The 22995-nt window shown below is 42.0% G+C and overlaps 1 protein-coding gene across 2 annotated transcripts in view; it reads left to right on the top strand.

Moving 5' to 3' along the window:
- USP22 (ubiquitin specific peptidase 22) overlaps window positions 1-16427 on the top strand; it is a 272625-nt gene extending 256198 nt beyond the window's left edge. For both annotated transcript variants that reach the window (XM_043966431.1, XM_043966439.1), the window contains 5 exons: window positions 5400-5526; window positions 6486-6577; window positions 7916-7978; window positions 8762-8911; window positions 14197-16427. In XM_043966431.1, the coding sequence (XP_043822366.1) occupies window positions 5400-5526; window positions 6486-6577; window positions 7916-7978; window positions 8762-8911; window positions 14197-14239 (475 nt within the window). In that variant the 3' untranslated portion in view covers window positions 14240-16427. The remainder of the gene's footprint in view (window positions 1-5399; window positions 5527-6485; window positions 6578-7915; window positions 7979-8761; window positions 8912-14196) is intronic.
- The last annotated feature ends 6568 nt before the right edge of the window (window positions 16428-22995 follow it).

The following is a 22995-nucleotide window of genomic DNA, read 5'->3' as shown; positions in this document are numbered from 1 at the left end:
TTAATGGAGAAAATTGGGATCTTTGAGTTAATGCTCAGCCCCATGGGCTATGAAAAAGTATTAATTTATTTAAGTAAGTCTTGATAAAGTAATCAGGGCAGCTAGATGGCGCTATGGATAGAGCACCAGCCCTGGAATCAGGAGTACCAGAGTTCAAATCTGGCCTCAGACACTTGACACTTACTAGCTGTGTGACCCTGGGCAAGTCACTTGACCCCAATTGCCTCACACACAAAAAAAAAGAGAGAGAGAAAGTAATCAAAGGGCTTCATTATCTTTCACAAGTATTATCTAGTTGTACTGGATGCTGTCCTAAGTACTATTTAAGAAAAACTAAATTACAATAAGCCACACCTGTTTCAAGATAGATACATGGCACCTAGGGTGCTGAGCAGAACTCCATGCTGTTGTGTTTGTGTTTTGGAGGCCGGGAGAGGGAATAGGTTGGGAGGGATTGGAGGGGAGATTGGAAGACCGTAAAGTGTGTGGATAAAGTGACCACGAGTGAGAAAAACCACCTCTCAAGTGAAAATCAGTAGGAAGGGTTGTGTTGCCTTAATGAAGAACAGTGTGAATATGCATTCATGTTCCAGAGTAGTCATGGGGTACCCTACCATATAAGGCACTTCTAAGCAAACAGAGCTTTTCAAGTCACTGTAGAACTATCAAAGAAACTAATGGAGATGATGAAGAAAGCGCTCTATGGGACAGTGTAGCCCTAGTGTTTCTGAGCCTTCCCATGACGAGCGTGAGACCAGCAGGGTGTGACAGTGTGCTGTACATCTTCCCAACACACACTCCCCACACCAGGTAGAGCAATCCCTATGTCATGCCTCACACTGCTGTGTTCTTTTCCTCCATCATATTTCTGCACATGCTGTTTCTCTCTCCACTTAAAAAACTCTTTCCATGTCCACATTGCAGGAAGCAAGTGGAATTTAAGGCGAACCTTGAAATATGGCCTATACCCATCCTGAATAGCTATAGCACTTCTGTGTATATCACTCAAGTTGGCACTTATATTGTATTTACTACTTTATATACTATCATAACGTTGTTTAACTTTTTCGTGTCTGTAAATCTTATCTGGATTTTGTTCCCCTTAGCGGCAGAGACCTCAGCTTCTTGCTGAATCTTCCCATAAGGCCTAGCATAGTAGTAGTAGGTGGATAGTAGGCCCAATAAATACATGTTGAGTTAAATGGATAAGGGATAAGAAATAAAGTAGAAAGTGCTCCAAAGGTGCTGTGGTCAGGTTCAGTTTTTATTCCATGGCTCTCTTATCCATTGTGAAGCTTGAGAAATCAGGCAGCTTTTGTTAGAGTTGGGGCAAAGTCATATTGGTAAATAAGTTGGTGGAGTTGCAAACTGGTCCAGCCATTTTGTAAAATAATTTGGATTTATGTGAGAAAAGCCACCAAACTATTCATATCCTTTGACTCAGTGACCCTACTGGTGGACATATACCCCAAAAGGGAACTTTGAGACAAAAAAAAACAACCTGGAAATAATTGAGGAATCAGTGACTGAACCAGTCATGGCATATGAATGAAATGGAATGGAATATCATTGTGTTATAAGAAACAAGTATTGAGAATCCAGAGAAACATGGGAATACTTGTATGAACTAATTTGAAGTAAGCAAAATCATGAAAACAATAAACAAATACTACAACAACTAAAAAAAACTAAGCTTACAGGGTAGTTAAACTCTGATTAACTATAATGATCTAGAAATTCCAGAAGAAGCAATTGAAACACGTCTCTCAATTCTCAATAAAGAGGTAGGGAGCTAGACATGGAATACAGTATGAGCTTTCAGACATGGCCCATGCCCAAGTCTCTTGGTTTTGCTTAAATATTTTTTCTTTATTGGAAGAAGGGGAATCAAGGGAAATGATTGGTTATAGCAAAAGGTAGTGACATTTTTAATCACCCATGGGGTTTTGGTTCATGGGAGTTTATGATAAGCTTTTAGGTAAAGCCAGAAATGATTCTCTAAGCAAAGAGGGCAAAATGAGTTCTCAAAGAAACGAGGTGTTGACTTAAGGCACTTTCAAAGTGGATAGGAAGAAGATTGGTATGAGAAAGCTGATAAGATTAAAGACTCCACATTTAAAGACTAATAAGTCTTTTGGCCCCTGAATAATGTGTACTACATTGATATAAATTACTAAATTATGGTTTTATGTAATCATGAGAAGGTTAAATGATTGATCAAGGAAGATGGCTAGTAGAGTAGGTATAATGGAAATGTGGCACGCATCTAAGTTTGGGGTTAATTTGAAGCCCATCCTCTCAGCCTGACTTGTTCAGTCACCAAGTAGTATTTTCAGAAATCCAGAACTTATATGTAGAAGGGCTTCTGGCCCTTGAAAGCTTCTTCATGATTTTGGTTTTTTTTCTTTGTGGTTCAGGAAACAGGAAGATAGTATTCCATGAAGTAGGTGTTCAGTTTATAGTGCACTCATTTCAAGGGTTTTCTCTTCCTTTACAATCTATCCTCTTTTAAACCTTCTTATAAAATATATCTCCTTGATAGAAGGTGAAGGTTGAGCCCACTTTGTACCCCAAGTTTTCTATTCCAAAAGCTTTTTCTTTAAGAAAAAAATTTTTATTCTAAATTTAATGGGAAGAAAAATTCAAAGGTACCATCATAACATGAAACCACAGATTGCAGTGACTTACTATTTATACATATCAGTGTTATATAAGTATATATTAACTTTAATTAAATAGCAACAAATGACATGTTTGTTTCCATGTCCCCTCCGGAACTTTTTCTTCTGTGTATTTTCCCCAGTTTTTTTGTTGTTGTTATCTATAGTTACAGTCAATATTTATTATTCTGATTCTGCTTTATTTACCCTATCTCATTGAGTCCTTTTTCCCTCAATGAAAGCTTAGTTTAGAAGATGACACTGCCTCAGTATAAGTCTATGTATTCCTGGTGCACCAGCTCTCTTAGAGCCCATAGCTATGGGCAAGGCCCCATGTAGGTGCTAGAGATAAAAGGATGAAAAATGACAAGTTGCTGGCCTCAAAGAGCTTATGAATTACCAGACATATAAGGCACGCTCTCACAGACACACACACACACACACACACACACAACAATTATGCCAGGCAAAGGAAACATACAAATCAAACACTACAAGAAAATGTGAGGAGAGTGGACTGGTGAAAGTTTCATAGAAGAGATGGCCCCTTAGCTCTGCCATGAAGCAAGACAAAGGTTTAAGAGTAAGAAGGAATGTATTCTAAGCACGGAGGCAGGAGAAAGCCAGGTGGGTTTGGGAAATGGCTCACAAGTAGTATTGTTTATCTAAAATATAGGATGTGTGAAAAGATGCACAGAGAAAAAAGGCAGGGGTAGAAATGAAAGTGGGACTCAGAGTGGAGAAGGCCTGAAGGATTTTGAGCTGATTTAGTAGTAAGGAATCCCTAAAGGTCTTTGAGTAAGGCCTTGGCATAATCAGAAGTTTGCATTAGGAATATTATTTTGGCAGCCGAGGGAAGGATTGGAGAAGGCCAAACATAGAATCTGTAAGGACTCTCGGCTGAAATCCTGCCTTCAACAGGAAGCCTTGCCCAGTGTTCCCATGTAAGTCCAGTGCCTTCCTCCTTGTGTTTTATAGAGCTGGTTTGTACAAGGTCTGGCTCCCCCATTAGATTATGAGCTCTTTGAGGGAAAGCACTGTCTTTTGCCTCATTTTGTGTCTCCGACACTTAGAGTAGTTCCTGGCACATAATCAATAAACATTTATTAAGCATTTATTGATTGATAGGGAAGCTGGTTGGGAAGGCCACAGCTTTGATGAACAATAATGAGGGCCTGAACTAGATTAGTGGAAGTGTCCGGCATTAAGCAGCAGGTTCATTCTTCAGATGAATTAGAGCAGCCATTAACCCACTGGCAAATTGCCTAAGGTGCAGGAAAATCTTGTTTTTAGTTTTTTGGGTGTTTTGTTTTGTTTTGTTTTTTGTTTTGTTTTTTTGCAGGGCAATGGGGGTTAAGTGACTTGCCCAGGGTCACACAGCTAGTAAGTGTCAAGTGTCTGAGGCCGGATTTGAACTCGGGTCCTCCTGAGTCCAGGGCCGGTGCTTTATCCACTGCGCCACCTAGCCGCCCCCTTGTTTTTAGTTTTAAACTGAGATGGTAGAATGGGGTTTAATACCCCCCTGAAGAGCCTACACAAGAAGACTTCCATATTCCTAACTTGACACTTCTGGGGCAGGTAGGTGGATAGAGCACTGGCCCTGAACTTGGGAGGACCTGAGTTCAAATCTCACTTCAGATACTTACTAGTTGTGTGACCCTGGGCAAGTCACTTAACCCCAATTACCTTAAACATCCAGGGTCATCTCCAGCTATCTTGATGTATATCTTGCTACTGTACCCAGATGACTCTGGACTGGAGAGTTGGTGACTTTGCACAGCCCTCAATCACCTCCCAATGTCATGATCCTCTTCGAGAACGAAGGACAAACAACAACTTGACTCTTCCATCACTGCTAATACACTGTTTTGACTGCGTTATACTGTACTATATTTTTAAAATCACAATGTGTTTTATCATTCCCTAGATGCATTGCATTTTTTTAAGGTTTATTGATGCCACAGTCATTTTCCCATATACCATGCCCCACTGAATCCTCTCTTGTGACAAAGGCACATAATCAATAAACAAACCAATGGACAAAATGATTGCCTCAAACAGTGTTTGCACCATTCTGCACCCATGGCTCCCCACCATTCAGCCTTGAAGAAGGGAAACATATCATCGTCTGTTCTGTGAACCCCCTCGTACTTTAAGGAAAAGGAATAGAGAACAATGAAAGAAGAAAATAAATCTATCTTTCCTGTAGAATATACTGAATCAGTTCAATAAACATTTATGGAGTGCCCGCCATGTGTAAGGAACTATACTGGGTATTACAGGGTACAAAGATAAAACAAGACATGATTTCAAGCCCTCAAAAAGCTTTAGATCTAATAGGAGAGATGAAATGTGCAAATAACTATCTTGGCCTGTGTCCTTAATTGCCTGCCATTATGTTCCATAGACAAACAGTGTTAAGTGAGATATTGGCTAGTTGACTTCATTATTTAGCCATTGAATGGTGTCACCATGAGGTTTGGTTAGAACACGTTAACAAAGTGAATATAGAATGATCTTCATAGCAGCTTTATGGGAGGTGGGGCTGGGTCTACTTGTTATATAAGGCAGAGTGTGATGAGTGTTTTATGAGAGGTACCAATAAAATGCAGAGAAGACAATCATATTATCTCCAGCTAAGGAGATCGGGGAAACCTTCACTGGAGAAGGTGACATTTGGGTTGTTCCTTGAAAAGCAGGAGCAAATAACTTGCTTTGTCCCCACCCCCAATCTTCCAGGTTTACAAGGCCAGAGCACTTAGGAAGCAGTGCCAAAATCAAATGTAGTGGTTGCCATAGCTACCAGGAATCCACCAAACAACTCACTATGAAGAAATTACCCATTGTGGCCTGTTTTCATCTCAAAGTAAGTTTGCCAAACACCTTGACCAGACCCATTTTTGCTGTGGGCTGAATTTCCCCTTTTCTCCTAGGATCCATTACTGAGAGCATAGTTTAATAATGAATGAACATGTGACACTTGTGGGTTGCTATAGAAACTAAAGGTGATAACTTATATTCATGACTTTCATGTCTTTTGCTGAGAGAATTTTTATGACAGTGCAAACAAAGAATAATTAACCAGGCATGTGACTGGAACATAAACTTCGCGAGTTCCTCTTTAAATAGAAGCTCTGCTTAAGAGAACATTTGTCTTCTGCTTAGCCTTCATTTGTTAGGATATAGGCTGAGCCTCCAGTTCTCCATTTATATATTCATAATTCATCTGTGTGAAATCCTTGTTTTCCTTCTTTTGTCCGTAAAATCAAGTCATCGGAATTTCCTGCCTTGGTTATCAAAAGAAGTAACACGTCCATTTCTCCTTGCTAGAGATTTGTCTCCTGTGGCATCCCATCTGCTTGCTTGTTTGAAGTTTCCCAGTTTTATTGTTAGGCCGTGTCTGCCTAGTCACCTAGATTTCTCTTGCCATGAAACTATCATTCTGAGTCATAGATAGCAGTGGAAGAAAGAAGGGGTCTCTTAGTAATAAATAAGCAGTCTCCTAATCTGACCGACAAACATTTACAAGAATGGGAAAAAACACACTCCTACAATAAGTCATATGGGGAGAGAGTTCATATTTACATTCCAGTTCCAGTGCACTTCCCCCCACCAAAACCTTATTAGGCAAATAATAAAGTAATGTTAGCCACATTTTACAGATTGGGAAATTGAGGCTCGGTGATTTTAAGTGACTGATCCACAATGCTATCATCTAATGTTGTTATTATTAATATTAATTATTACTATTATTATTAGTCCTTTTGGAGTTCACTTGTAGACTATCTGAAAAAGTCTTTGTCCCTCCCCCCTTTGTTCTTGTAGCGGTTTGAACACTCAGCCAAACTGAGGCGAAAGATCACTACGTACGTCTCCTTCCCCTTGGAGCTGGACATGACACCGTTTATGGCCTCCAGGTATGGCAGCATTTAGAAACCTTAGGCTCTCCATAGGCCACAGCACTGTTCTGAATGTAAATCTAATTAGTGGGGACGGCTATGACACAGAGCAGGATGGCCTTGAGAAGCAATGATAGGCTTTGAGATTCTATTTTAAAAGAGGGGAAAATGTGTTGTTATATTGTTTTCAGCTGCTTGGTATTTACTTCTCTAAATAACACTAACTTGATACTTTTTAAAAAGCTCTTATTTCATTGATTGGGATGGGGGGGGGAGGGTTGAGGTTCTCCACATTGAGATCACAGCCCCATCTTTAGTGCATAGAGTCTCTTCCCTGGTAGCTGACCATCAACGCTCGTGCTGTCATAGCCCTCAACAAACCAGAGGCACCACTGTGCCATGATTAGACCTTTGTATGGGGCTTGAGTGGCAGAAATAAAACTCAGCCAGGTATGATAAGGCTAATGTGTAAGTTTGAGGGTTTTCTGACACTTGTTTCTCCAGTAATGTACTGTAATGTGAAAGCCCTTCATAACAATCCTTGATTGATAGGTAAAGAACAAATACTTGAGTAGTGTTCTTAGGTCATTTAGAAGACTCTGGAAGTCCAAAACATAGTTTATATTGCAGCTTCAGTTTTCCTTTTTTTTCACATCATTTGCCAAAGGCCATTTGAGATTTGTTCTCCAGAAGATGCTGACCACCAGCATAGTGTGTCCTATGAGTTAGGAATAGTGGTTTGTGTCTGACTTTTTGAAGTTCTCAGCATCTGATGGTCCATTCTGTCTGGCTACTGAATACGAAGACCTTCCATGAAACAATCAACATTATCTTCCTGCTTCAAAGCAGAAGAATCCGTGACTGGAAAAATGGATCAATTGAACCATTAATTCATTTTTCTGGGAGGGCTGTAGTTACTGTTTTCAGGTATCTTAATTTTGTTAGCATTTCACAGCAGTGAACTATATGCCCATTCAAGCTTTAAATCCCAGATTGCCTGACTGTCCCCCAGGAGGTATGTTGGTGGTAAAATAAATAAGATTGACATTCTTTCCTCAACATGAATCTTGGCTGTATTTGGAGTGGCTCTATGCAAGACTTACTGGTTAATACCATTCAAGTTTGACAGTTGCTCTTGTTCCAGGAGGTTCTGCTTGTGGGGACAGAAGCATGATAATAATATATATGGTGCTGTTATAAACACAGAGAGCAGCATTTACTTGTCCCAGGTCTGGGGCAAGCTCCCACCCAGAAAACTCTGCCTCTACCAGCTAATACCTAACTTGTGACAGTATGTGTACAGTGCAGGAAGCTGTTACCTTAAGTAAAACTGAACTTCTGTATATTGTGTTACAGTAAAGAGAGCAGAATGAATGGACAGTACCAGCAGCCAACGGATAGTCTAAACAATGATAATAAGTAAGTGATGGGATCTCCTGCTTTTATTAGAGAGAGGAGGGTGGTGTGGGTGCCCTCGACTCTGCTGGGCTGAATTCCTGGCTGTAGTGTGGTAGTACCCGTCCTTCTCTGAGTTTCTCTTCACTGTGGCTTTTGGCCACTAACCCATTGACTTGCTAATAATCACGAACAACGTGTATTGTTTGAAGCTATTAGTAGAGATGCGACTTCCCACTTGGCCACTCTTTAAATGCCATACCTAACTCTAAAATTCAGTGTCTTGCATCTCTCCTTGTAGTTTGATGGGAGTAGAAGGCAAGAGCAGGTGAATGAAAAATGCAAGACCCAACTTCCCTTTTCAGCTCTGACCTGACTAGAATTCTAATTCCTTGAGGTTTCACTGTTTTCATTCACCCTTTTCCTCCTGTAGGTATTGTGAAAATGAATGAGGGAGCATTCTGAATCCCTTGAATAAAAAGAGGTTATACCATTACCACTGTTAATTTTTATTTCATGTGTGGCAGGTAAAGCCACCTGTTTTAATGTGGGTGCAAAATATGGCTAAAACAGCTAGCCTGTGGCACCAGGCATGGATCTACTTTTCTTTGGGTTGCTTTACCATGGCTTTCTGCCTTCCACTTGTAATTCATGTGGCTTTAAATATTTATAGACCATACGAAATAATATTTATGTGCAGGTTTCTTTACAAACACAGGCCTATAATTGCCCCCCTGCCCTCCAAATCGTAGGGTTTCTATTGATACTGGAACTGAGTTCATTCGTTTTGTTTTTTCCCCCCACCAGGTATTCCTTGTTTGCAGTAGTTAATCACCAAGGAACCTTGGAGAGCGGGCACTATACCAGCTTCATTCGGCAACACAAGGACCAGTGGTTCAAATGTGATGATGCCATCATCACCAAGGCTAGCATTAAGGACGTTCTAGACAGTGAAGGGTATGTCTAGGGTGCAAGGGTTGGGGGGATATGGCAAAATGGACACGATAATTGCTTTTTTCCCTTGCATCCTTCTGCATCTAAAACAACTGCACGTTTTATCCAAATCATAGAATGTCGTTTACCTTTTGGTTCCTAAAGTAACAAAGTCTGGCCTGGAGAGGATGCCCCTTGAGAGATCTCTGGTGACAGGAGAAGAACTATCTCGTATAACGTGATGCCAGGAAATAACTGAAATCCCAGACAAATGGATTGCCTCAGTCATGGTAACATACAGTGTGGGCAGAAGTCACCATCTAGCTGGACTTTAAGCAGTTTTCTCAGATGAGAGATCTCCTTTAAAAAATACACACACACAAAGTAAACCCTGAGATGTACTCGTGGCCAGAATCTGTTTTTATTTCTTCAAATGAGAATGCATTTGGTGGCACAGGGTTTGGTCTGTTACCTGATTCACCTCTGGGGATACAGTGGTTTCTTGTAAGAAGAGCTCTATGTTAATGGTGACCTCAGCAAAGCTTTTGACCTCCCTGGGTCTGAGTTTCCTCAGCCCTAAATGTATGGCAGTGGATTGGACAGTCTGGGGTTCTAATATTCTGTGAATCTGTGCAGAGTATCCTGACTTTTTCATGTTTGCTTATAGTCCTAAGACTCACTCCACCTACCTACAGCAAACCAGTTTGAAAGCAAAACTCCTGTCAAGCTGACCCTTGTGGTCAGTGACCCAGCATCTGCTGCCCTATTCCTGAAACTAGGTAAAAGTGCTCACTAACTCAAATAACTCAAACAATCCTACTTTAACTCGATAATAAACTGGGCTCAGATGATTATCAAGAGCTGGTTGTCAATGCCATACCGGATGTGGGCTCCATATTACCGCTTGGAGCAGATGTTCATACTCCATTTGCTTTGTGTGACATCCCTGGCAGGTTCCTACAGAGTTTGCTACATTAGTCCCCAAATCCTTTTACTCTTCCTCCTGAAGGTGGTGAGGATATTTTAAGCACGGGCCCAGGCACTGATGCAGAAGGGCCCTGAGCTGGTGCAGTAGGTTTTGTTTCTGCACATTTATCTCCCCAGTGATTTTTCAAATTCTTGTTCTTGACATGGAGAGACTGAGCATGTCCTTTAAATTTAAGACCAAAAATGTTCTCGTTTCAGTCTCAGAAGTCTCTGTTCATGGAACAAAGATGTACTTTAAAGAGGAAAGGAAGATGGGCAGGCAGCATCTCTTAACCACCCACTGCATGCTGGGTATTCTCTCAGAATCCTAGAACATCCAGACTTGGACAGTCCCTTAAAGGCCATCCACTCAAACCCACATCTGAGCAGGAATTCCCCTGCCATGTTCATAACACATTGTCAGCGGCTTCTGCTCAAAAAACCAACTCTTCCATCCACAGTGATGGATACCTTGGTGCCTCTTGTCAGCCCCTTCCAGTTTTGCCCTTCGCCTGTAGGGCCAAACAAAAGAGATCCACATCCCTCCTCCCTTTCTTTGCTAGATTGTGGCTGAGGAGAGCCCTCCTCCCCCAGCCCCCAGGCTGTTCTTCTTCCCGCTAAAGTACCAGTTTCTTTACCTGGCCCTCCTGTGGCCTGGGTCTTTGAGTCTCCTTATCTTTATCAGATGTTCTTCCTAAAATGTGGCTCTCAGAAATGAGCCCAGTGTCCCAGGTGTGTCTAGCCTGGGAAGAGGACGATATGGCGTCTAATTCTGGATGCCATGCTGCTGCTAGCGCCTCCTGAGGTCCCATTATCCATCGTGCTTGGTGTTGTTTGCTTACTGAATCACATTGTTAATACACATTGAGCCTGGGGCAGCTAGGTGGCGCAGTAGATAGAGCACCGGCCTTGGAGTCAGGAGTGCCTAGGTTCAAATCCGGCCTTGGAGACTTAACACTTACCAGCTGTGTGACCCTGGGCAAGTCACTTAACCCCCATTGCCCAGCCAAAAAAAAAAATTTAAAAATACACGTTAAGCCTGGAAGACAACGAAACCCCCACATCTTTTTCCCATGAACTGCTGTAGAGCCTGTACCCTGTGCTTGAAGGGTTTGTTGGTTTTTTACCCAAGTATAAGTATTTATATTTATCTTTTACATTTCATTTTATTAGATGAAACTAAATACTCTAGAGATTGAGAAGGCAGATCAAAAAGAAAGGAGCATGGTCTTGCTTATACAAGCCAGTTGAAGATAAAACAGACAGACAGACCTGGAAAAAGATGAAAGCAGATTAAGTAGGGTTAGGGAAAAGGAAGGGGCCTGTGATTTCATTTAGTTTGTTTGGGTTTTTTGTGGGGCATTGAGGGTTAAGTGACTTGCCGAAGGTCACACAGTGAATGTCAAGTGTCTGAGGCTGGATTTGAACTCAGGTCCTCCTGAATCCAGGGCCGATGCTCCATCTAGCTGCCCCTCTGTGATTTCATTTAGTATTGAGTACTTCTAGCTGAAGACATTCCCTCCACAATGCAGGGCAGCACTTTCTCTGTGACTTAGTCTTAGAGAGTTCCCAAGGTCACTAAAAGGCTGAGTGACTTGGGTCACTCCATGCCTGTATGGGAGGGGTGGGCTTTGAACCCACGTCTTCCTGGTTTTGAGGGTGGCTCTCTACTCACTGCACTGTGCTGCCTCCTGTGGAGTCCAGAAACATAATTCCTGAGTACTTCTGTAGCAAAAGGACCCTCGAGGGTACAAGACCAATAGGAGGCTTCCATGGTGAAGTAAGCTTTAAGGAAACTTGGTTTTAAAGGAGGGAAAAAAGAAAGGTTAGTGGAAAGAATGCAAAGAGTTTCCAAGTGAGATGAACGACCAGCAGATGAATGTGCAAGTCATGAAAATTGGTTCTTAAGCAGATTTGCTGGACTGGAATAGAGTCTGCGTTGCAGAAGAATAATTCAGAATAATAAGTTTGTTAGCATAGAGAGCAGTAAATAAGTTGGTAGAAGACTTTGAAGACCAGCAGAGACGGTATCTGAATTCATTATAGATTCTTGAGTCAGAGGAGTAAGGTGATAAAAAAGAGTATTTGAGGAGGATTTTGTAGAGATCTTCGTTATCATTTAAGGACAGAGTAACACGTGGTCCTTGAATAGAGGCATGTCAAAGGAGGAAAAGGGCCCTGTGCAGCCGAATTGTTGAGGAGCAATAAAAATGTAGTCATGGAATGGGGGAGGCAAAGGAAAATGCAGAAAAATAATTCAAGGTCATGAGAAAATTGGGAAAAATCTGGTGCCACTCATTGAAAGGGATAGGAAAATTGGTGAGAAGTTATGATGCTATTTGGATCTTGACATGTTGCAGGTTTTGGCAGGACAGTCAGAGACAGAGACAGAGAGAGAATACATCTAGAGATAATGACAGTCTGGCCAGAGTGGGTGCTCTGGGTAGAGCTGGTACTGGCTCTGGAAGTCAGAAGGTAGAGATGTAGTCCTGGGAAATATCTTTATTCTGGCAATAATTGGAACTGCATGAGCAGAAGAGCTAAGACTGTGCTTTCTGTCCCAGTCAGAAGCAGGAAGGTTATGATATTTCTCGCCATTGTTGCCATGAGGAAGGCATTTGGGTATTAGGACACCATCTCTACTCCAGTGTTTGATTATAGAATTAAGAGATGTCTCGAGAAATGTGTTCTATCCACTGTGACAACAATGTCAGAGTGAACGTGAGTCAGAAAACATCAGCTTTCCAACAGGCATCTGGGGAGGACTTTTCTCCTCACCTTAAGACAGTTACCCCTTTGCCATGCCTCCTGGTGACCTCGCATGCCTGACCTTCCAGGGGTAAGGTTCTCAGTGGGACAGAACAGAGGACTGAACACAGAGTCTAGAAGACCTCGATTCAAATCTCACTTCATTATTTTTGTGACCCTGGGCATGTTGATTACCCCATTTGTGGAAATGATAGGAAAATCAAGGATCAAACAAACTTTTCAATATATTTTTATGTGATTTCAAGAATATCATTAACTTTTTTCCCCTAATAAAAGAATTATCTAAAACCACCTCTAATCTTACCTTTTTCTGATTAATGCTGGGGAAGAATTATTTTTTTTAGCATAGAATAATCACGCAAAAGTTGGTGCATTTGCATGCATAAAGGTACTTTGTCTTTTAAACTGATTTTTCTCATTTCCCCTTTTTATGGGTAACATGAGTTTATTTTTTGTTGTTGTTTTGTTGTTGTTGTTAACTTGAGTTTAAAGAAAACAGTACATTTCTCCCACCCAAATGTCTATTGTTACTAACATTCCAAGGAGATTCAGTATATGGGTGAAAAAAAATTAGCATCCTTACATCTTTTCTTCTTCCATCCACCTAGTTCAATTGTTTTTTTTGTTTTTGTTTTTTTGGGGGGGGCAGTGGGGGTTAAGTGACTTGCCCAGGGTCACACAGCTAGTAAGTGTCAAGTGTCTGAGGCTGGATTTGAACTCAGGTCCTCCTGAATCCAAGGCTGGTGCTTTATCCACTGCACCACCTAACTGCCCCTACCTAGTTCGGTTGTAAAGAAACTGGTTTGCGGATATTTACAGGTATATGAGAAAAAACTTAGGGCCATCCAACTGCTGTACAGGACATTGAAAACTAAATCTTTGATATTGTATTGCTTGCCTTCTCAGTGTAGAGGAACGGTGGGAAGAAGGGAGAGAATTTGGAACTCAAAAATGTTTTTAAATGAATATTAAAAATCAGTAATTTTTTTGAAAGACTAAGTCTGAGACAAAGGGACACAAGGAGGGGGCTAGAACTCTGGCAGGGGCTCTGTCTGTAGGAAGCACCAGAACAAATAACTTTTTTGTACCAGATTGTCTCAGGGTCAGCAGAAGCCACCTCTTGAATCAGGGCTCCTTTTTTTTTTTTTAATTTAATTTTTATTCTTTTCAAGTGTCCAAATTTTTCTCCCTTCCCTCCCCCTCCAATGGAAGCCAGCAAGCAATCCGATGTAGGTTATACATTAATCATGTACTAAAAGAAGAATCAGAACAAAAGGGAAAAAAAATGTAAGAAAGAATAAACAACAAAAAAGCAACAACAAAAGTGAAATAGTGTTCTTCAATCTGCATTCTGATTCCATAGTTCTTTTTCTGAAACGTGGAGAGCATTTTCCATCATAAGTCTTTTGGCATTGTCTTGGATCATTGTATTGCTGAGAAGAGTTAAGTCTGTCATGGTTGATCATCATCGGGGCTCCTTCTCAGGAAGAACGCGGGGATTTTTGAAAGTGGTTTGTGGTTGTTGGTTTTTAAAGAACCAGTAGATAAAACTGACTCTTTTTCTCCCTCCCCAGGTACTTACTGTTCTATCACAAACAATTCCTGGAGTATGAGTAGCCTTATCCAACAGCTCTCCAGAAAAGCAAAAGGAATTAAGCAAGCCTTCTGAAATGACACACAGACCTACCTGAAATGAAAAAAAATAAGCCCATACGATAACAACAAGCACTGAGCTGTATGCTAGGACCTACTTGATTACGGCACACGGGCCTGTCGGAGGAAGAGATGAACAATGTCCGACATCCACATGGTCTTGAATGGACAGAAAGGGGGGGAGGGGGAAGAGGCTAAAGTCAGTCTCATAAAAGAGGAAAACAAAATAAAAGGAATGTTCTGGGTGGGGGAAATGGGAGCAGAGGAGTCCTGACACTGGTACATCTCCGATGTTCCTTCTAAAAAAAAAAAAAAGGTGGGAAGGCGGGGATATACCCTCATCTCCATAAAGCATCTTCTCCATTGGTGCTTCAGCTCCAACTGACCAATCATATAACAGTTATAAGTTTAAAAAAAAAGGTTTAAAAAAATCCAAGCCCATTTTTTTTTTATGCATATGGGTCTGAAAGCAGTAAAGTGGAGGAGACAGAGATGACACAACAAAAAAAGGACTTTGCAAGTATCTTTTTATTTGTGAATTTTAGTTATTAAATAAATACAGTATGAAACTATTAGGCTCTGTTTTTTCAACAACCATAAAGGAGAGGCCAGCTTGTGGATCAGAGGCCTCCAAAGTGTGTCTGCCCCCCAGGCAGCCTGGCCTGGGACTGTTCGCCAAAGCATCAGCACAGATCCTTCTCTGAGCCCTCTTTTTGGTTTTGTTTTCTAATGGTGTTTCCTTGTTGTTTTCTGTTTACTCTCTTTTTTTTTTCATGGCGATGAATTTCACAAATGCTATTGTCAGCAAGATGAAAAGATTGGCATGCTTGTGCTTATAAAAGTGGTCTTGATTCCTTTTCCTTTTTAAACTTGTGACCAAGTCTTGATCTGTAAGAGTTGCTGTTTCTGTTGCTTCCCCTCTTCTTCCACGCCTTCTTTCCCTTCCTTGAAAATAGGCAGTATTTTAGAAACCCCGGACTCAGAGGCTATGACAAATGCCTGTTGGCAATGCCTGGTGGGTGCAGTACAGACAAATAGCTCTTGCCTCTCTTGAACTTCCCGCATCACCAGGCTGTAAACCAGGCATTTTCCTTGTCTGTGCTGTGTCTGATTGGCCTCTTTCCTCCTGTTCGTCTCGAGCCCCACCCTGTCACTGCTTAGCAGGTGGTGAGCCAGTTCAATTCTGTTTTGTCACAAATGTATTTCTTATCTTCACCCTTTCACTCTTAAGAGTGGCTCATTTGCCTGTCTAGACACTGGCCATAACTCTACATGCTGTGTGCTTGTTTCCCAGGAGGCAGTGCCACAGATCTAACTGCAGTCAGTGAGGCACAAAGATATTATTCACCTTGTGCCTCTTTAGAGTAGAGAGCAAAGAACCAATTTAGCTTTGCCCTTTTCCCCCACTGAATATTTACAAAATCTGTTCTGTCATATCGTATAAGCCAGAGTATCTGAATCTGGACTGCATCTAATAGGTTATGTGCCTCTACTTACATAGTTTCCCTTATGTTGGAAAACTATGGCTTTCAGGGAGAGTGGAAGGTTGGGAAAGAAGGTAGTTTGGCAGTAAAGCTAAACAAGGAAAGCTTCGTTTCTTGTGATCCGGGTAGCTTGCATGTACCTACCTGTTCAAGCCCAGGCCTGGAATGTGTTGGCCTATGTTTGTGAAACTCCTACGTTTACATCCTAGCGATTGGGGGAGGGGGCGGTTGTCTTAAATGTTCAGTTTCTAAAACGGACATTCCCCTCAAGCTGCATTCAATACTGGGAATCCTAGTCTACCTCCAAACAGTCAGGCTTGCAACCCCGGAGCTGAATAGAACCATTCGCTGCTTTAAGGGGGAGTTTCATAATAACTGCGGCTGAAGGTCCAAGAAGCTGGAAGACACTTGACGCAACAGTTATCCACTAATACAAATGGCAGCCGCACTGTGAGGCCGACTGGCAAAACTTCCTTAGTGATCGGCAGCAGATTCCTAATACTGACCCAGCTCATTTTCTCTTGCCTCCTGTGGGGATCCTACCTGCCTGCCTGCCATGGATGATCACAGATTCTAACTAGTCCCCATCAGACTGAGCTTCAAAGATTTGTGATATTATGCCTTCAAGGATATCGCCCCCTTTTTTTTCCTCTCCCCCCCTCCCCCGCCCCAAATTGCTGCCTTTTAATTAATGCAACAGGTTTGCAGTGAAGGATTGGCTTTGCTCATTCCCCAGCCCGGGCTGAGGAATGCAGCTCTGATCCACCTATGGGTTTGCTGGAAAGAGCGCCCCCTTGTGGCTAGTACTGAACCCTCTGCATGCAAGACAAAGCAAATTCATTTATTTGCTGTTTACTTTTCTAGCTTTGGTGGGGGTGGGATTTATTGTTTTTTATTTTTTGTTTTTTAAGCTGGGCAAGTTGATTCTTACCCCAACCCAGTATCATGCTTGTGCTGCTCAATAATTGCAACTCCCAAGTAGCCAGAGCATGTAGAAAAGGTGGCCAGTCCTCTTGAGTCTCTCCCTCCTTTGCCGTGCCCAAATTTGCCACCCTTTGTTTCATCTACCTTCCTCGCTGCCCTGTTCCTTCTTTCCTCTTTTCCGTGTGTTCAGGCAGAAGGAACATCAGCTGCACTAAAAACTTAAGGAAGAGTTGATGAGAGCCAATGGATCTGCACTGATTTTTTTTTAAGACGATTTAAAAAAAAATTTTTTTTAATCCGGATTAATATTACTTGTTTGATTGTCACCTGCTCTTGCCACTGGTCTTACAAGCACTTTGATAGATGGATTGAAAAGTTTTCAGTTTTTGCTGAAGCATCCGTAACTACCTACCTCTATATCTGCTGCTGCTGAAAATCCCTCTTCTGTAACCTTTGTGACATTAGGCAGTGGGATATGTCATATATGATATATGACAGTGCACTGGCAAAACTGCCTTCCTGGTCCTGACAAGAGTGGAAGAAGGCTGAGACCTCCAAACTCTGGCTGCAGCTGTCAACACCTTTGCCCGTGCTCTGGCGGTGGAGCCTGTCTTTATTGTGCTGACTTGAATTCACCTCTAAAAGGATAAACTAAACCGAAATTAGATATGCCGACTGCAGTGTTGGGAGCTTCCTCCTCTTAGTCCCCCAATCCAGCTGTCAAAAGTGGAAGGACTGTTTCCCTACCTCCTGATAACTGCACCCCTCTGTATGTGTTCAGACTTCTGTAAAGTGCACTACATCACCAGGGATCTGATCGTCCCTGACACCCTGATGCGTTGGGAAAAAGAGATTGTCAAGACGTGTGTTTCTGGAACTATTCTTGCCATCATTTCAACCACTCAATGAAAAAAAAAAAGCGGTGGGTTTTTTTTTTCCCTTCGAATGTCTGAACTGTGCGCTTTGAGGCAGCTGTGGTAAGGGGATGGGAGAAAGAAAAATCGGGCAATTGACCCAACTGCATAAAATTGTTAACTTGTCCCAGGCCGGTTGGGTTTCCATAGGGCAGAAGATTGGTAATTTAGCAAGTTTCAGTGGCTGGTCTGAGATTGGTCTCTTCCCTCTGGTTGGCTCTAGGAGAGCTGTCATTGGCTCATCCCTTGCAGCAGCAACGATGGCAAGGGGTACTGGTGTATATCGATGCACTTGCTCAATCTTTCCTGAGTGCTATTGTGTTGAAATTTGGTGTGTGTGGGTGGGTGGGTGTGCTCTTTTCACTGTACAAAGACTGTTCTTTTGAAAAATCAGGTAACGGTTTTGTTCACTTTCTTTGAAAGAAAACTGTTTGAATGAAATTCCCATGGGTAGGGGAGGTGGGAATTTTATTACCAAGATGTTTACACCTTCCATTGCCTATCATTTCATTTGAGGAGATTCTCCAGTCCTGCCCCAATGGCTTGTAGTCCTTCAGATTCCCATAATAAAGCCTACATTCTATTCTGGGACATGGCTGCTTTCTCCCCTTGTTGAGCACCTAAGTGCCAGAAAGAGGCTGGCTGTGGAGAATGGACAATGGCCAGGGATGTGTGTCTGGATGTTTGCTGGTGCATAGCTATTCTTCTCTTGTTACCTGGCAACCAGAGCAGAGCCTGCTAGAGGGCAAATAGTCCATGAATGAATGAATGAATGAATAAGTGAATGAATGAGAATTTCAGCGTTATCTTGGTGGGGACTGGTTCTTCCCCCTACTGAGTCATGGCAAAAGGCATGTTTTTCCTGTTTGTCCCTGTCTGGGAGATGTCTCTTTGGGCTAAAGAGCACATCAGTCAGAGCTTTGTCTTTTCACTTCTAGGTTATCTGTGGGACCTTTTTTTTTTTTTTAACTTACCCTTTAGAATAGTGAACAGGCAAAGGTGTAGCTTCCTTACCTCTTTTTCCTCCTCTGTATGAGGAGGGAGCTTCTGTTGTGTCCATAGAAATTCCCAGACCTTCTGATACCATCCTACTGAACAACCAGAGGACAGTCTGGCGCTATTTATGCTCCCAACTAAGTCTTCAGGTAGGTGCTAATGAGAAATTTTGACTACAAGTATATTCTTTAGAGGTTTATGTTTTGGAAAAACAACCAGACCAAGATTTAGGAGATCTGAATTCACCACTAATTAGCCTAATGACCTTGGGCAAGTCAACTCTTGTTGTGAGGATCAGATGAGGGATGTACAAAAGCACCCCAAAACATTAGAGGGATTATAAATGGAAGGGAATTCCTCTTGAAGGGGAGAAGAGTTGAATAGATTCTTAACCTTCCTCTCAATAGCTTTGTGACTTGGAACAACTCAGTTCATTTCTCTGGGCCTCAGTTTCTATTTCTACAAAATGACTGGGTAGATCTAACATTCTGTGACCTCCTTCAATTAAAGACCTACAGAGAAGGAGTTCCTGATGCCTTCAGAAGATGAGACATGACAAGGTGAGGAGAGATCCACATTAGATTAGAGCACTGGGTGGGGGAGGGGGAGCGGTGGTTTCCAGGGGTCCAATTTCTGCAAAGGGGGTGGGTGGCATCTTTATTTTCACTAACTTTAAACTGAAACAGCATTTCCTTCGATTATTTGAAAGATTATGTGGAGTCCACCAAAGGATCTGTGACAACACGAAAAGGTTAAAAACTCCTGCTCTACAGAAAGGGCACATCCCCATAGGAGCCCAGTCAGTCTTTTCCTTTTGAGCCATCTTTAGCCAATCAAAATCATGGTTAACTTGACTCCAGTGGTCCACGCTGATTCCTGAAGATGGCCTCAACATGTGGATGATCTGTGCTATGGTTGGCTTTATGAACAAATCCTTTGCCTTGCTTCTTCCCACCAATAAAATCAACAGACATTTTCTGGTGCTATGGGGTCAGGAATGATGATTACAGTTGCAACTTTAAGGAGGAGGAAAAGGCTGCTAAACTTTGATAAGCTAAACTCACATACTCGGTGTAGAACAAGCAGATGAGTTAGAACTGAGTTCTGGTTCAAGCTCTGATATCAAATGCCCTGTTCTATGCCTTCCTTACAATTTTATAAGGATCAAAGGGGTGATTGTGAAAGCTGTCAACTAAAACAGGCGCATTTCAGAGGTGATTTTTAAAAACTGGGGTGAAATTGTCCTATTACTGATTTTTTTTCCTGTTGAATGTTTTTTTTTGTTTTTGTTTATGTTTTTGTTTTTTTAGTGAGGCAATTGGGGTTAAGTGACTTGCCCAGGGTCACACAGCTAGTTAAGTATTAAGTGTCTGAGGCCGGATTTGAACTCAGGTACTCCTGACTCCAGGGCCGTGCTCTGTCCACTGCGCCATCTAGCTGCCCCCCTGTTGAATGTTAAGATGTAGGTTGGAGGCATGCTTGCACAGTTATCTCCAGGCTTTATAGTATCCCTTCTCTAATAAGTGCATGGCTCCTTCTCAAGCAGGTGGTAATGTGCCAATGTCATGGAACTTTTTAAAGTCTCTGTCCGTAGCCCCAGTCTATTCAATGACATAAATTACTTGGATGCAAATGTTGATCATATACTTAACAGATACGGGGATGAGAACAATGAGAAGGTTAGACCATGCAACAGACAATGTTCAGGATTCAAACTGAAAAACAACTGAACATCCAGGATAACCAAAGAGAAGACCTGGAGAGAAAATAGATATGCCTTCAAAAATGTGACAAGGTTGTTATATTGAAGAGAGAAGAGACCTGTTCTCTGCCTTCCCAAATGGCAAAAATAAGACAAGTAATTAGGAAGAACAGATACAAGATAGAAAGGGAGGGTGTGAACGGGGGGGGGCAGGAATCGAAAAAGACTCCATTTCAACTGCATCCAGAAGAAAGGGGAGATTCTGTGAAGCTGAGGTGAAGAGAGGGAATTGAGAGATAGAGGGCCTTATGAAAGCAAAGAGAAGGCCAGTTTGGCTAAATGACAAAATATAAAAGTAATATGCAATGAGTCTGGAAAGACAGATTGAGATCAAGGTCTGAAGGATTTTAAAGCTTGAGTAGCAGATTATATTTGATACTAGAGGTAATATGGAAACCACTAGAGTATTCAGTAGGGGAGTGTCCTGGTTAGATATGTGCTTTGGGAGAATCATTTTAGCAACTGTGGGAGGATGGAGTGAGGTAGGAAGAGACCAGGCAGGAAAACCAGTTATGTTATTGCAAAGTGATGGTGGCCCTGCACAGAGGCATTGGCTGTGTAAGTAAAGAGAAGCATCAGATACGAGAAATTTTGTGGAGGTTAAAACTCCAAGATTTGGCAATTGCTTAGGTAAGGAGTCCAGAATAAAAATTAGGTTATGAACCTGGAAGAATGGCGGTACCTTTGGTAGGAATGAATAGGAAAATGTAGAAGAGGGATGGTTTTGAAAAAAGAAGAATAGAGTTTTGGAGATTGAATTGGAAATGTCTTTGGGACATCCAGTCTGAAATAACCAGTAGGTAGCTGGACATAAGCCCATAGGAACAGGGGAGATTGCTGAGAATAAGAAGGTAAAGAGAAAATAAGATGGCCCTAGATGGAGGGAGCATGATGGTGAGCCCAGGGAAAGAAACTGAGCAGTCAAACCAGTAGCAGGCAAACAAGGAAAGCACAATGTTACATAAACCAAAAAAGTGTATCTGGCAGGCAGGTGTGGTCAACAGTGTCATGTAGCAGAAGTCAAGAAAAATAGCTAGAAAAGACCATCAGATTGGGCAATGAAGACATCTTTGTTTACTTTGGAGCCAGTTCAGTTGAGTGGTGAGGTCGGAAGCCAGATTGTAAAGGATTTCGAAGGAGGAAACAACAAAATTAAAGAATGATACTTTTCACTTCAAAATATTAACTTATTAATGAGCTAATATTTGATGTAGTGGAATAAGTGGTGGATTTGGAGGCTGAAAATGTCAAGTCCCTGCTCTGCTTACCTACATTTGCCACTCTCTCTGGGCCTCAGTTCACTCCTGTGGAAGGACTAGCCAACTAACAGAACAGACTTCCTAGAGTGAGTAGGCAAGAATAGGTTAAAATGGTCCCCTTTCTCATACTAAACATAGCCAAGCCTAAGAGAGATGGTTTTCCCAGATTTTTGTATCTGGCTGCTCAGTTCTCTAGAGCTACTTTGCATATGTAAGTGCAAGATAACAGCTTGCAAGTTGATGGTTTGTTACTTTAGGATCTCAGATCAAGAGCTAGGAGTGACCTTTGAGGTCATCAAGTCCAACCTCACTTTATAGAGGAAAGAGGTTTAGAAAGATTAAGTGATTTGTCCAACATCACACAATTGGTAAGTGTGATGAACCCAGGATTTGAACCCAGGTCTTCCTGACACTCAAATTCAGCACTATCCACTACACCACGTATTATTTTGATGTTTATGAGATACTCACGGCATTGCTGTGTTTCACTGCCACAAACTGTTTCCCTAACTGGCCCACTGTGCCCAAATGTATCCCTTGGGTCATTTGGGAGATCAGATGGAGCTGTGTAAATCCCATAAAGAACCCAGTGGGGAGTTAGGGAAAGGGAACTGCACTACAGAAGAGTCAGGATCCATGATCCCGGCTCTTTCACTGGCTTGCTGAGGCAGCTTGGTCTTTTCCTATTAATTTATAACCTCTTTAGGACTCAGTATCTTCATCTGTTAAATGGGGGAAATGCTTGCCCTGCTTACTTCAGTGTTGTTAAAGAACGAATGACTGTATATGTGAGAGTGCCCAGGGGTTATGTCGAGAGCCTGCCCTTCTCATGAGTCCATTGCTCAATCTGATATGAAGAACAGCAGTTTTAATCTATAACCTCAGTTCAAAATAGAATTAACATTCTTTACCTTTCACCCGGTAGAAATGTTTGTGTTTAGGTTTGGTTTATGTTTAGCTTTCAGCCACTGGACAATGGTTATTTATAAGGGTGCTGAGTAAAGCAGCTCCCTCCCCACCCCAGCACACGAACGCAAGTGTGCTCGTACCCCCCCCCCCCACACACACACACCACCTTCAGCTGACTCATGCAGTTCCATAGAAGTAGCCGGTTTGGCAGGATGCCATTTCAAGGTAAATGCTTCAAAAGCAAAAAGTAGATTTGAGATGAAATCCCATAGATGGGATCAAAAAGATGAGCCTCGGAGGCAAGAGGCAAGGTTTGCTTTTTAGAGTCATCATTTGAATCTGCAAAGGGAATTGGCTGCGGTGCATTTAGAATTCTATCGCTTTAGAACTTGCAAATCCCTATCAAAATCTCACGTGTCCATGTCCACTGGGGACTAGGAGACTCTAAATTCTCACTGCAACAACTGGAAGC

This window comes from Dromiciops gliroides, chromosome 1 (genome assembly GCF_019393635.1).
Source record: "Dromiciops gliroides isolate mDroGli1 chromosome 1, mDroGli1.pri, whole genome shotgun sequence".
Classification (NCBI taxonomy): domain Eukaryota; kingdom Metazoa; phylum Chordata; class Mammalia; order Microbiotheria; family Microbiotheriidae; genus Dromiciops; species Dromiciops gliroides.
Note: the sequence above shows the minus strand (reverse complement) of the source record. Positions and strands in the feature narration are given on the sequence as shown.